Source organism: Phocoena phocoena, chromosome 1 (assembly GCF_963924675.1).
Source record: "Phocoena phocoena chromosome 1, mPhoPho1.1, whole genome shotgun sequence".
Taxonomy (NCBI): Eukaryota; Metazoa; Chordata; class Mammalia; order Artiodactyla; family Phocoenidae; genus Phocoena; species Phocoena phocoena.
In genome coordinates this window covers 74,218,787-74,234,851 of record NC_089219.1, presented here as the reverse complement: position 1 = coordinate 74,234,851, position 16,065 = coordinate 74,218,787, and the positions used below count along the sequence as shown (strand labels likewise).

The following is a 16,065-nucleotide window of genomic DNA, read 5'->3' as shown; positions in this document are numbered from 1 at the left end:
TAATCACAATGGTCTTTAAAAGTGAAAGAGGGAGGCAGAAGAAGATATCAGAGAGATGCAGTATAAGGACTCAGCCCAATTTTGCTGACTTTGAAGATGGAGGAATAAAGTCACAAGTCCAGGAAAGTGAGCAACCTCTAGAAGCTGGAAAAGTCAAGGAAACAGATTCTCCCCTAGAGATCTAGACAGGAATGCAGGCCTGCTGATGCTTTGATTTTTTTTTTTTAAACATCTTTATTGTAGTATAATTGCTTTACAATGGTGTGTCAGTTTCTGCTTTATAACAAAGTGAATCAGCTATACAAACACATATATCCCCACATCTCCTCCCTCTTGCCTCTCCCTCCCACCTTCCCTATCCCACCCCTCTAGGTGGTCACAAAGCACCGAGCTGATTGCTCTGTGTTATATGGCTGCTTCCCACTAGCTATCTGTTATACATTTGGTAGTATATATAAGTCCATGCCACTCTCTCACTTCGTCCCAGCTTACCCTCCCCCCTCCCTGTGTCCTCAAGTCCATTCTCAACATCTGCGTCTTTATTCCTGTCCTGCCCCTAGGTTCTTCAGTACTATTTTAATTTTTTTAGATTCCATATATATGTGTTAGCATACGGTATCTGTCTTTCTCTTTCTAACTTACTTCACTCTGTATGACAGACTGTAGGTCCATCCACCTCACTACAAATAACTCAAATTCGTTTCTTTTTATGGCTGAGTAATATTGCATTGAATATATGTGCCACATCTTCTTTATCCATTCATCCGATGATGGACACTTAGGTTGTTTCCATCTCCTGGCTATTGTAAATAGAGCTGCAATGGACATTTTGGTACACGACTCTTTTTGAATTATGGTTTTCTCAGGGTATATGCCCAGTAGTGGGATTGCTGGGTCATATGGTAGTTCTATTTGTAGTTTTTTAAGGAACCTCCATACTGTTCTCCATAGTGGCTGTACCAATTTACATTCCCACCAACAGTGCAAGAGTGTTCCCTTTTCTCCACACCCTCTCCAGCATGTATTGTTTGTAGATTTTTTGATGATGGCCATTCTGACTGGTGTGAGGTGATACCTCATTGTACTTTTGATTTGCATTTCTCTAATGATTAATGATGTTGAGCATTCTTTCATGTGTTCGTTGGCAATCTGTATATCCTCTTTGGAGAAATATCTATTTAGATCTTCTGCCCATTTTTGGATTGGGTTGTTTTTTTCTTGATATTGAGCTGCATGAGCTGCTTGTAAATTTTGGAGATTAATCCTTTGTCAGTTGCTTCATTTCCAAATATTTTCTCCCAAAATAAGTGCTTTTTGTCTTGTTTATGGTTTCCTTTGCTGTGCAAAAGCTTTTAAGTTGCATTAGGTCCCATTTGTTTATTTTTGTTTTTATTTCCATTTCTCTAGGAGGTGGGTCAAAAAGGATCTTGCTGTGATTTATGTCATAGGGTGTTCTGCCTATGTTTTCCTCTAAGAGTTTGATAGTGTCTGGCCTTACATTTAGGTCTTTAATCCATTTTGAGTTTATTTTTGTGTATGGTGTTAGGGAGTGTTCTAATTTCATTCTTTTACATGTAGCTGTCCAGTTTTCCTAGTACCACTTATTGAAGAGGCTGTCTTTTCTCCATTATATACTCTTTCCTCCTTTATCAAAGGTAAGGTGACCATATGTGCGTGGGTTTATGTCTGAGCTTTCTATCCTGTTCCATTGATCTATATTTCTGTTTTTGTTCCAGTACCATACTGTCTTGATTACTGTTGCTTTGTAGTATAGTCTGAAGTCTGGAAGCCTGATTCCTCCAGCTCTGTTTTTCTTTCTCAAAATTGCTTGGGCTATTCAGGGTCTTTTGTGTTTCCATACAAATTGTGAAATTTTTTGTTCTAGTTCTGTGAAAAATGCCATTAGCAGTTTGATAGGGATTGCATTGAACCTGTAGATTGCTCTGGGTAGTATAGTCATGTTCACAATGTTGATTCTTCCAATCCAAGAACCTAGAAACAAATACAATGAAAACACAATGACCCAAAACCTATGGGAAGCAGCAAAAGCAGAGCTGAGGGAAGTTTGTAGCAACACAATCCTACCTCAAGAAACAAGAAACATCTCGAATAAACAACCTAACCGTACACCTAAAGCAATTAGAGAGAGAAGAACAAAAAAACCCCGAAGTTAGCAGAAGGAAAGAAATCATAAAGATCAGATCAGAAGTAAATGAAAAAGTAATGAAGAAAACAATAGCAAGGATCAATAAAAGTAAAAGCTGCTTCTTTGAGAAGATAAACAAACTTGATAAACCATTAGCCAGACTCATCAAGAAAAAAAGGGAGAAGACTCAAATCAGAATTAGAAATGAAAAAGGAGAAGTAACAACTGACACTGCAGAAATACAAAGGATCATGAGAGATTACTACAAGCAACTCTATGCCAATAAAATGGACAACCTGGAAGAAATGGACAAATTCTTAGAAAAGCACAACCTTCCAAGACTGAACCAGGAAGAAACAGAAAATATAAACAGACCAATCACAAGCACTGAAATTGAGACTGTGATTAAAAATCTTCCAACCAACAAAAGCCCAGGACCAGATGGCTTCACAGGCAAATTCTGTCAAACATTTAGAGAAGAGCTAACACCTACCTTTCTCAATCTCTTCCAAAATACAGCAATGGGAACACTCCCAAACTCATTCTGTGAGGCCACCATCACCCTGATACCAAAACCAGACAAAGATGTCAGAAAGAAAGAAGACTACAGGCCAATATCACTGATGAACATAGATGCAAAGATCCTCAACAAAATGCTAGCACACAGAATCCAACAGGATATTAAAAGGATCATACACCATGATCAAGTGGTGTTTATTCCAGGAATACAAGGATTCTTCAATATATGCAAATCAATCAATGTGATCCACCATATTAACAAATTGAAGGAGAAAAACCATATGATCATCTCAGTAGATGCAGAAAAAGCTTTTGACAAAATTCAACACCCATTTTTGATAAAAACCCTCTAGAAAGTAGGCATAGAGGGAACTTACCTCAACATAATAAAGGCCATATATGACAGACCCACAGCCAGCATCGTTCTCAATGGTGAAAAACTGAAACCATTTCCACTAAGATCAGGAACAAGACAAGGTTGCCCACTCTCACCACTCTTATTCAATATAGTTTTGGAAGTTTTAGCCACAGCAATCAGAGAAGAAAAAGAAATAAAAGGAATCCAAATCAGAAAAAAAGAAGTAAATCTGTCACTGTTTGCAGATGACATTATATTATACATAGAGAATCCTAAAGATGCTACCAGAAAACTACTAGAGCTATCAATGAATTTGGTACAGTAGCAGGATACAAAATTAATGCACAGAAATCTCTTGCATTCCTATACACTAATGATGAAAAATCTGAAAGAGAAATTAAGGAAACACTCCCATTTACCACTGTAGCAAAGAGAATAAAATACCTAGGAATAAACCTACCTAAGGAGATAAAAGACCTGTATGCAGAAAACTATAAGACACTGATGAAAGGAATTAAAGATGATACAAACAGATGGAGAGATATACCACGATGCTTTGATTTTTAACGCAGTGAGACTCACTTCAGATGTCAGACTTCCAGAGCTGTAAGATAATTTGTGTTGTATTAAACCACTGATTTTGTGGTGATTTGTTACAGTAGCCATAGAAAACTGACATATTAAGGTGATCATTTGCTGTGAGCATTACTACCCCCTCAATAATGACAATGAACCAACTGGGGTTCCCTCACTAGACCTTTATCCCCATTCCCACTTTCCTTTTGGCCATTTCATTAACATCACCATTAAAAGATGAGCAAAGACTCTAAACTCAACCACTCTTGTGTGTTCAATTTTATGTTGTATTATCAAAAGGATAGCTTGATGCCAAGGGTAAGTCTGACCAGGTGTTAGTCGTGGTTTCAGTTACCCGTGCTTTCCCCCACTCTCATTAGCTACTGTTTCCTGTTTCCTGCTAATGTTCCAGGAAAGAATAGAAACAAGCAGCAGGTGCAGTGAGGTCTGTGAGTACACTTTTTTTTTTTTCTTTTTGGCTTATGGTAAGTGTTAGCCAAGTATAAAGCATTTGAAGGGAGATGATGAAGTCAAGCCGTTCACCACGGGTGTACACTCAGTGGGTGTACTAGTTTGTTAGGACTGCCATTACAAAATACCAAAGACTGGGTGGTTTAAACAACAGAAGTTTATTATCTCACCTTCCTGGAGGCTAGAAGTCCAAGATCAGGGTGTCAGCAGGGTTGTCTTCTTTTGAGGCCTTTCTCCTTGGCTTATAGATGGTCATCTTTCTCTTATGTTCTCACATGGTCTCCCCTCAGTTTGCGTGTTCTCTCTGTCCTAATCTACTCTTACAAAGACACCAGTCTTATTGGATCAGGGCCCAACATATGACCTAATTTTACCTTAATTATCTCTTTAAAGGCCCTACCTTCAAATACAATCATATTCTGAGGTACTGGGGATTAGGACTTCAACACAGGAATTTTGGTGGGGCAAAATTCAGCCCTTATCAGAGGGCATGAAGTCTATTAAATAAGGCATATAGAAAATGTTCAGGAAAGCTAAAATCACAAGTATTTAACTTCACATCCAATATTTGTGTGTAAGAGAAAAGTTAAGTGAATTTCAAATGATGATAGTTCTGGAGTGAAGATATGCCCAGATTTTTATAATTAGTTACACAAGTGAGGAAACCAGAATTTATATTAAGCCCTAACAATGATAAAATGAAACAATCATAAAAGTAGTATCATGTTATAAAATGCATCAATATTTATAAATGTCTGTAGTAACAAAGCAATAAAAATGGTAAGCTATTAAAATAATTACCTAAAAATGTATTTCTTGAGGTAAAGGACAACTATAGAGACACACATTAATCAACCTGGCTAAAACCGGAAGAGGTAATGGTGAAGCGCAAAAGCACCTCTAAAGAAAAAAGTATAAATTCATAGTTCGTTATTACAATAGTATGAGGGCTCTTGTAGTGTCAGTCTTTTAAATATGAATATTTTCAACATTATTTTAAGAATAATTTAGACTAATAGCATCAGGAAAAAGCAGAAACACTTTTAGATACTATGGAATAAATCTAATAGTTTTTCAGTAAATACACAGTTGGAATAGACTAGTGGACATTTGACCTTCTCTTGCTCTGTTCTCACCCAAATACATAAAAACTAGGAATCCATAAGCATCTGTGGTGTATGCAGAAAATAAATCAGGAAATAAGGGCACTAAATAGAATCCAAGACTCAATAAATTGTTTTATCCTTTCAAGATACTTTAATTTTGCAGTTATTGATTAATTAAAAAACACAGTTGTTTTCAGCATTTCCTAGCTACAGTAGTGCATAGGAAATTCCATTCTAAACAAAGAAGTAATTAATGAAATAACAACACACCTTAACATTTTACATTGATAGGTTACAGTTTACAAGGTGCTTTCACGTACATTATTTCATTTGATTCTTCAACAAGCAGAAAAAACAGTGGGAAAGAAATATGATTTTTTTAGGCTTACAATGAGTATTTTCAGGCCAATGGGCAGTCACTACAAGAACATCAGAACAAGACAGCAGTGCCCACAAGCCACAATATCTTTTTGGTAGGCTGACAGTTTGATATCAATTGGATATTTAGCATCAGTGAAGGAGGAAGGAATCAGAACAGACACAAGGGTCTCATGATATTCAAAGAATTGTAAGAACACTGTAGAGTAAGGAGAAGAAAGATGCCTTAAAATATAGCCTTCCTGAGACTTGCTTCTAAGCATGTTATCCCTTCAAAACGTCAAAAAGAGTCTTGTCACAACATGTGATAGTTAGAAGGGACCTTAGAAACTGCCTAATGGAACTCTTCCATTTCATAGATAAGAGAACTGAGACCAAGGTCATTGCTGATAGTGACAGACCAGGCTTGACAGATGCCTTGACTTTCAGTCTAGGGCTCCTTCCTCAACAATGCCGTCTCATTATTTCTTCTGTTTCAAATAACGTAATCTGATATTAAATACTGATTCATTCCACTTATTTATTAATCAAACTTTTACCTTATTTTTGGCTCAATCGTGGCTGAAACTGGGAGTTTTATGTAATTCTAAGATATTCTAATTCAGTGTACTTGAGTGGTCAGAAATAGACTCCCTTGATATATTTGAAAGCTTGCTGGTGTCCTTTAAATGGAGAGTTAAAATGGAACGGCTAAATATCCCTCAAAACCAATGTATGCCTAGGGTAATCGACCTAGGTAGATTCTATAGCAGATTGTTCCGGGCAGTAGTAATTTCATAATTTTTTTTTTTAGAATTCATAGAAATCTTTTTAATTACTGAAAACTAAAAATGTAATAATCAAAATGTCACCCCCATGATTTACTAAAATTATTTTGTAATAATTTTACAATAATATACAACAAAGGTACCATAGCATTTATAGCATACATATAGAATACATGATGAGCATGTTCTTGGGTCTAAATGAAATACAAAAAAAGTAATTAAAATTTTTTAGATTTATTAACATGATATATTTTTGTTACATAAAACTTGCTACAGCAAAGTATTTCATATTTTTCTTGCACATTTTAAATATAGGTGACCAACAAATCAGTATCAGCTTTTAAGTGACATGACCATGCAGAAACACTTGACAACCAAAAGATGTACAGACTGATAAGGAAAATATCTCAGACAGATTTTTTCAGTGTCTTCAAAGCATTTACAAGGGTGTGGTACAGATGAAAAGAAGTAGAATCAGTGACCTACCTGCACCGATAATGAAGCAAATAGAGTGCTTATATACATTAAGACCAGTTTGATTAAACACAACTCATCTTATATGCATATAAATTGATCATAAAAAATGAACACAGTTTATTTTCAACTATTTTGGTGTGTTGTTTTAAGATAGGTCACTGACACATAGAGATAAAACCAGACAGGAAATTTAAAAGCAAAGAAAAAACATATTTAAAAAACTGAGTTAAGCCGTGGAGTCTCAACAAACAGTGAACAAAATGTGCAAAAGTGCTTGAAATTTCCACATGACAGCAATGATAAGTCAATTGGCAAAAAAGTATATTAAAAAAAACTAAACTCAAATACTAAAATTGTATCTGCATGATCATAATTCCATTTACTGAAAGAAGAGGCAAGAAATTACAACATATCTAAAAATACCACACCTCAAAACTAAAACACAGTTGTGGTAGTTTTATAAATTTTGTCTCCTTTCCTCATTGCTGAGGCATAGGATGAAAGCCAAAGTTGCAACAGGGCCTCTACCTCAGGCTGACAAATATAGTACACCAGCATAATCACCTGACAATGACTTTTGTTCTTACTGTGACAAAACAAAGCAAAGCAAAGCAAAATAAACAAAAAAACCTCTATATTTAAATAAAAGTGCCTCTATATGGTTTACAAGAATCAAGCTACTTGTTTGACTTAGCTAAGTATTTGTTCACTTAATGTTCTTTTTACTTCATTTCTCTTCCTTTCAAAAGTTTACAATGGGGACTATTTGAGAAACTTAAGAATGTGTCACTTTCATTAGTCATGTTCTATTAAAATACTGGCTAAAACCCTTATGGAAAGTTAAAGTTTAGAAATCTTAGAACTCTTCTCTGATACCTACATAAATGCTGGTATCAAGTGAGAGAACCTGGGCAATGATGATCCATATCATTAGCTTTTCCTGCAAAGGAGACACGCCTGTCATACTGCACAGGCTGGTCACTTATTTACTCAAGGGGAGGATGACAGAAAAGGCGGTGAAGTGAAATAGAGCTTCTGATCTGTAGGAATCCAAATTGCTGGGTCTAGCTACTCTGTATTAGTTCTAGGAAAGTTATTGTTTTATTTGTATAAATATCCTTGGTGTAAAGACATTCTATCTTCAAAAATTGTCCAGCGTTTTGGCAAAACCTAATATGAGCTACTCAAAGTAAAAATAATTATTAGAAAGTATATCCTTAAGCAACTGACTAACAAAAATATTGGTAAGAACTACTAAAAGCAACACTTATCCTTCCCTTCCAATGTCACATAGCCGTAACACTGCCCATCTGCAACACCAACAAAATAAAATGAAGCACTATTTGCAGAAAAATTAATGAAAATGAAACGGGAAGAAATGGATTTAGGAGAAGAGGAGAAAGACGAACCAAAGAGAAGCAGGAAGTGTCTAGTTCTGTGTTATGGCACAGACAATGCTTGCTTAGCGGTGCCTTGTTACATAGTTGGATGTAGAGTGCACAGACGGATGACGGCAATAAAGACCTCACTCAGTCGCTGGAATGAAGGAACTAGGTAACTGCTTCGACAAGAACGGTCTCAGCTCTACCTTATCTCTTAACAGAGTGCAAAGACTGAGTGTGAGCTCTGATGTCATCTTGTTGCTCATCTCTAAAATTCACAAAATTCTTTTCCACATTTTTCTGTTATAGAGACACGGATATCTTCTTCTTCATAGTCATCAAAATTGCTGGTATCTCCAGAGCCTCTGAACTTTGGTATGAAGGGAGCTTCAACCTATAATTGAGACAGAGAGAGAAACAAGAGTGATATTGTGATTTATAATAAGAAATATATATTTGGTCTTTGTGCCAGTTACTGGCACAAAGCTCCTAAAACCCTTGGATTTCCTGAGTTGAGAGTGGCAAAGGTGTCTTTTGTTATGTTAATGAGGTGTCTTTGGGAAAGCCTCTAAGTAACCTAAGGATGGAGGCTGGTTCCCAGGGGACCCAACCCTGTGATTAGAAGGTTGGAACTTTCAATCCCGCTCCCTGACCTTCTGGGAGGGGAGAGGAACTGGAGACTGAGTTCAGTTACCAATGGACAATGAATGAATCAATCATGCCTATGTAATGAGGCCTCCATAAAACCCCAAAAGGAAGGGGTTTGGGTTTCGAAGAGCTTCTGGGTTGGTGAACAAGTGGGGATTTGGGGAGAGTGGCTTGGAGAGAGCAGGAAGCTCTGAGCCCCTTCCCACACACCTTGCCCTGTGCCTCTCTTCCATCTAGCTATTCCTGAGTTATACCCCTTTATAATAAGCTGGTCACCCAGTAAGTAGTGTCTTAGTTCTGTGAGCCACTCTAGCAAATTAATCAACCCCCAGGTGTTTGTGGGAATCTTGACCTATAGCCCATTAGTCAGAAGCAAAAACTGGACTGGCAATTGGTATCTCCAGATAGATAGTGTCAGAAGTGTTAACTGCTTGGTGATACGGAAAAAGAGGAAAAACAAATGCCAGAGAATTTCCAAACAAACACTAAGGAAAATAAATCCCGCCTATTTACTACACAGTGGCAATCTTTAAATGCCTTTAAGTCCCTAAATGATCACAACATTAAAAGAAGAAGCAAACTATAGGTTTGCTATTTATCTCAATATTTTCATTCAAGGAATGGTACAGGCCAACAACAATACTTGAGATTTCTAGGATAATTAACTGCTGGCATCAAAATGCTGGCACTTAAGGTTACAGAACTCCAGTTTTTCCTGTATCAGTTCCTTACTTCTAACGTCCATTTTCTATCCCCTTTTCCTTAATTCCTTCCTCCTGAGGTTACAGATAATTCAGATTTATTTTTAATCATTTTTTAAAAATTCCCAACACTATTTTGTTTAAAATATCTGGCTATCAAAAATTTCTGAGAAATTTGAAAAAAAAATCTCTTTTCGAATTACAAAATTGTTAAAATCTGAACAGTTTTCTCTTTGGATCCTAAAAATAAAATGTCTTTCCATTACTTAAAATATGGTCTGTATAAAGATAATGCGGTGTATTGAATATGTTTGAGGAAAAGATTTGAAAAATTGGAACAATAACACCACAATTTACACAGCATCTATAATGTTTACTAACAATTATATGCAGGCTGTTTCATTTCTTCCTCAACATAACACTGTGAGGGAGGCAGGGAAGGTAGCCTTATTCCCATTTTACAGATTATAAGACAAAGTTGACCAGATTCATGTGACTAATAAGTGGCTAAAGCAGGTTTCAAATTCATTAGGTCTCCACTTCCAGTCCAGAGCTGTTTCTAATATTTATACCAGTGGTTTCCAAAGTTTTTTGATTTATATGCCCTTTAGTAAAACATTTTTGAGTATATATCACCAATAAATTTATAGTTATTTATTTATAAATTATTTACACACATGGCTGAACTATTATAAGATACACACAAACAAGACATCTAAAAAGAATAAGGTAAAAAATAAGTAGGAATGGTAAGTCTAATATCTTATTTTTTGCCAGATGGTTGCCTATGTGCCCTGCATTGGGGCCTGCAGTTCTGCACTGCACAGAAGAATGGGCTAAGCAGACAGTCACCTCATGTCTACTAGCAAGGCAGCAGTTTAGGATCACACCTACTGAGACAATCTCTGGAAAATGATTGTACAGTTTGAGCTGTCCAGGCCATTTTCTCCCATTTTTTGTCTGTCTGCCAGATGCCTTTGTCTATTTCGTTGTTCATGAGCACTTCGTCAGAGAATAAAAAAGGACTATGAAAACTATTCAAATTTACTATCATTTTTGTAGTTCTCTACATACTTAGAATTGAGATGATAGTAAAACAAATGGTTATGTTAAAGTACTGAATTATTTCTGTTTGTAAATTATCCAGAGAACCCCAAGTCCATTTTTGTTAATCATCAAGATTTGCTATTGATCAATTTGCCCAATAAAATAACCTGTTTGTTATAGTGTGCTACTTCTTGGCAGATAAGCTGTTTACTACCTGAGATAAATCCAGCCCTTTGGAAAGCACTGAGCAGTAGAAGTTCTACCCATTTTAAGAATAATTGTTTAAAATACATGATATGTAAAGATTAGTAAATGTTGGCCAAAATAAAATTGAAAATATTCATTATACATCATAAATCTTTAAGATACTAATAAAAAGTACAAACTTCAACAAAGTCTAATCAATTCATCTAAATATAGCATTAATTAACAATAATATAATAAAGATAATATAAATAGTGCTAATTACAAAGGGATATAAATGATTTTATAGGAAAATATAAATTTCTGTAATTGACTTTATAAGAGACAAGAATTTGAAGAGGCCAATATCCACAGGAGAATTAATTTCTTAAAATTTCCAAGGTATAAATATAATTCCTATGTTCCTTAAATTTCCCAAAGAATAAGAAACATGGAAAATTTCCAGACTCATTTTATGAATCCATATAATCTCAACTCCAGAAAAACAAAAACTAATAGATCAATAAAACTTATGACTATGGAAGTAAAAATCCTAAATAAAACTTTAGCAAATTGATTTTAGGCAGATATTAAAATAATAATACCCTAGGATTAAATGATGTTCACTTCAGGAATGTTAGGATATCTCACTGATGTAACTCCTTATACTAGTATGTCAAAGAAGATAAAATACAGTAAACTAGCAATCAAGGATATTTCCTTAAGCTGATCAGGAACACTTATCCAAGACAAATAGCTAATTTCATATTTGGTGGTAAAGCATAAAAGGCATTCCCATTCAAAAGAGGAACAAGATAAGACAGCTCAACAGGCCCACTGTTTTAAAATATTATTCTAGACATTCTAGCATATATAATAAAACAAAATGGAAATAAAAGATACAAATATTGAAAAAGAAGAGGCAAATGACACCTCCACCCACTGTGATTATCTGTCAATAAAATCCAAGGAAATCAGTAACAGAATTTATTTAGTAAGGTAGCCAATTGTAACAAACATAGAAATGTTTTCTCCCTTGTGCTCTTACAATGGACGAGAAACACATTCACAGTAGCAACCAAAATATAAATTTAAGGAATAACTTTGAGAGAGAAATTGGACCTGTATGAGGGAAGGGGTTTCTAAAACTTTATCAAATGACAGAAAATATCTGAATAACTGCAGAAATATAACATGCTCATTAAAAAGAACCCTAAAGATTTTGGTTCTCTTCTAATTAATATACTGTAATCCCAATTAAGATCCCCCAGTACAACATAAATATTTGGAAAGACCAATAAAACAGAGGAGTTATTGTTTAATGGGTACAGAGTTTCAGTTTTGCAAGAAGAAAAAGTTCTGGTGATGGATGGTGGTGATGGTGGCACAACAATATTAATGTACTTAATGCCACTGAACTGTACACTTACATATGGTTAAGATATTAAATTTTACATTATGTGTACTTTACTACAATAAAACTGGAAAAAATTGAATTATGTATTTTTCATAAATATTTATAAGAATTCCACATATTAAATATATAAGTATTTTGAAAATTGAAATAAAAAACATTATAAAGCTACATAAAATGGTGTGGTGGTGTGGTATACAGTACAAGAAGAGACAAAAAGAGCTCATAAAAAATGAAGTTCAGAAACAGACTGAAGTATATAATAATTTAGTATTAGGAAAGGTAGAGTTTCAAATAAGGAGTCAGATAATTATTATTCAATAAATGCTAAGAGGATAATTGGTTAATTATTAAACAACAATAACAAAAATAAGTTAGATCAAAAAGCACTAAAAGAAAATGTAGATTAAATAAGTCACCCAAATAGAATCTTGTAAGTAGGTAGTAATTGTGATGTAATGGCCTGAAGCTAAGGGGAAAATGCAGGGTCGGAAGAAGCAGATCTACTACTGAAGGTGGTCACTGAAGTCATGGGAATGGACTGTGGTGAGGAAAAGCACAGAGAAAAGGAATAAATATGCCAACTGTTAACAGAGGTGCTGTCTGGATGATGGGATTATGATGATTTCAAATCTATTTACTTAACAGATTACCTGATGATAACTATATGAAACATACCTCAACCAGAAAGAAAAATAGAGCCTGGACCAATCTATTTAATCTTTCTCGCCAAACTACTCTTCCTTTTGCATCCTCTACCTTAATACAAATTTTAAGGATGAGAAATCTGATGCTTTAAAGTGGTTAAGTAATTTGCTTGAGATCTCACTCCTAATGGTTGTCTGATCTGGGATTCAGATCAATGTCTACCTAACCCCAGAGTTCATGCTCGCTCTCTTCTGCCTTCTGAGGCAGAGTCTTCCTACTCCAAAATTGCTCAAAGCATGAAAGTTAAGCATGTAATATGTAAAATCTATGAATATCTTATGAAACAATGTACTGTTGAGTGGTTTGGGGCTTTATTTTAATAACCATGTTAAAAGGTCTTTAAAGGGGGTAATGTGATCTTGGAATTGGGAATCTGAAGAACTTGGAATCAAACATAGGCATTATTTAGCAGCTGTATGATTATGTTTAAAGCAGTTAGCATTTCTGAGCTGATTTTCTTATCAGTAAGATGGGGAAAATGGTACCACTTATCCCATAGGATTACTTCAAAGATTAAAATGAGAGGTTACAGAGTTGCTTTCATTAATTTGAAAGTACTGCATTGGTGCTAGGAAATTTAGAAAAAAACATGAAAATATAAAATATTTATTTATTAGATCTAAAATCTGTTTTAAATTGCTTTGGACCTTGTTCTTGACTACATAACACAACCAGCTGAGATAATGATGCTAACGGCTATGTTTCATGAATTTAATGGTTAGATAGTTTTTGAACCCCTTTGAGATGCAAAGGCTGTACTGCACTCACATTGTTTTGGTCTTGCTATATTTTCTATTTGCTGCATTCTAAAATTCTTTTAATGTTTTTAAAAAAATCTTTTATAAAAAATATAAATTAGAAAAATTGTGCTATTAATAATTTGAGCATTTACTTTTTTTTCCTAAGGAAATTCACTCATGTGGCTGCATGGCATTATTAAATATGGCAAACTTCTGAAACATTAGAAGTTTTTGTTTTATGAAAAAAAAGAAAAAATTAACATATTCAAGATGAAGACACTTTGTTCATACAAACTTTAACTGGGCATTTAAGAAGCAAAAGGAGAGATAAAAGTAATTCAGCACTGCAAAATCTTTTCTTAAATGTCTCAATTTATTACAAAGGTAAAGTAATAATGACTGAAAAATATCTGATGAATCCAGCACTTAAACGTTATTATATCTGGCTGTATGCCAATTCTGGGTACGAGAATATATTTGTTTACATATCATCCTACTAATGTGGCTTCACATCAGTTTTGAAGTGCAAACCATTACGACATTGTCTAATATATAATTGCCATGGCATTATGAAAAGAGGCATGGGTAGGAAAAATTTAACCAGGAAAACATTTCAATTGGTGGTCAAAATAGAATATACACTTTCCCTTCTATCAAGGAGAAAACTCATTTTTAAGTTGTGGGCTATAAAGGTTCTTTAAGTCCTGCATAAGATTAATTCAAAAGGTAAAAAAAAAAATAAAACCATGTGTTAAGTTAAAGATACCTCTACTACATATAATTTAAACAGCAACTTTTAAAAAGCTTTTAAATTAAAGAAAGAAAAGGCTCACCTTCCTCTGGTAAATAGCAATCCAATCAGTTGTGGCAAACCACTTGTGAGTTTTTATATCACTCACACCATTCTTTAGATTTCCAAACCGCTTCGTCAGGTCCACCTGCAGCAGGTTCCTTAGAAGGTCCTTGAGATCTGAACTGAAGTGAGAAGGGAATCGAACCTGCAAAACAGACCATGTGGTAAAACACACATGCCAAAAAATTTTTTGAGGTGATAGATCATTATATAAACAAAAATATAGGGGCTTCCATGGTGGTGCAGTGGTTGAGAGTCCGCCTGCCGATGCAGGGGACACGGGTTCATGCCCCGATCCAGGAAGATCCCACATGCCGCAGAGCAGCTGGGCCCATGAGCCATGGCTGCTGAGCCTGCGCGTCCGGAGCCTGTGCTCCGCAATGGGAGAGGCCACAACAGTGAGAGGCCCACGTACCGCAAAAAAAAAAAAAAAAAAAAAAATGTCGTGATGACCTTCAGATACTTTTAACTACACACTTCAGTCTCCATAGTAGTCTTTAAAAAAGAGAACTGAGTCAATGAATTAAAACTGTTCTCTTAGGGCCTTGTTTTGGTCATGCACTCTCTTTAAGAACATGGGCCCCTCTCCAGAAAAATGTGCATAACTACAGAACTTTTCCAGCAATGTCAGAAGGTTTACCCATCTTCAAGAGAGACCCCTTGGATCCCACATGATAAATCTTGTGTCTTAGCAACATACAAATTTAAACTTGCAACTTAAATAGAAAAAACACCATATGAAAGATATCAGTATGTACATTTTTGAAAGAGATGATCAAAAAGGAAGTCTAAAAATGATTATAAAAATCCACACTGCCTTTCATAGCATAGGAAACTACTTTTCTTTTACTTATGAGTAACTTTTAAAAATAATTCTGCTATTATGCAATAGTGCAAAAAATGATTTAGATTGGTTTAAAAGCATTTTCCACTTTCTAAACTGTGAAGACTTTACAATTAGTTGACTGGCCCCCAGGCTTAAAAACAAACAAAAACCCCCCAAATAACTGAAGATGTTATATATCAAGTAATCAATAAAATAAAGTACCAGTCATTGGAGACCTAGGTCTACTTTTTGTTTTGTTTAAACACATTCTTCTCCTCTCTCTACTAACTCCCAGTTTTTACCCTATGATTAATATGGGTACTGAAAAATTAAATTAAAATGAGTACTACTAAAGGATGATATTAGAAGAAACAGCTGCATCTATGTCTCCTTACTCTTCCTTCATTACTACCACCTCTCCATTATCCTTTTCAACTTGTGTTCGATCATTTCCACTGCCCTCTTCCCCATCACACACACAGGTATGTATGTGCATGTATCTACACGTGTGTGAGCACATGCACTTTCATTTTAATCTCATTTTCCTATCGTGCACTTATAGGTCCCATTTCATGTTCCCACCTTCACTAAATACAAACATTATTCTCTGGATTATCATGGCCTTAACTTCAAACTGACCATAAATCTCTGAAGAAATGCTTTAAAGGGTTAACAGATCCATTTCTGAACTTGCATTCTTTCTTTTGTTCTCTACAAGTGCCACCATCACCTTATAACTTGCAATGTGCATCATTACATTACCTT

The 16,065-nt window shown here is 35.1% G+C and overlaps 1 protein-coding gene across 3 annotated transcripts in view; it reads right to left on the bottom strand.

The window, feature by feature from the left end:
- Nucleotides 1-5,307: 5,307 nt before the first annotated feature.
- The window catches only part of PRKACB (protein kinase cAMP-activated catalytic subunit beta), a 143,186-nt gene continuing 132,428 nt past the window's right edge, over nucleotides 5,308-16,065 (bottom strand). The window contains exons 11-12 of one of the 3 annotated variants that reach the window (XM_065882058.1): nucleotides 14,455-14,619; nucleotides 5,308-8,574 (exon numbers count right to left, since the gene is read on the bottom strand). In XM_065882058.1, the coding sequence (XP_065738130.1) occupies nucleotides 8,449-8,574; nucleotides 14,455-14,619 (291 nt within the window). In that variant the 3' untranslated portion in view covers nucleotides 5,308-8,448. The remainder of the gene's footprint in view (nucleotides 8,575-14,454; nucleotides 14,620-16,065) is intronic. The other 2 variants (XM_065882050.1, XM_065882066.1) reach the window with 2 other exon arrangements.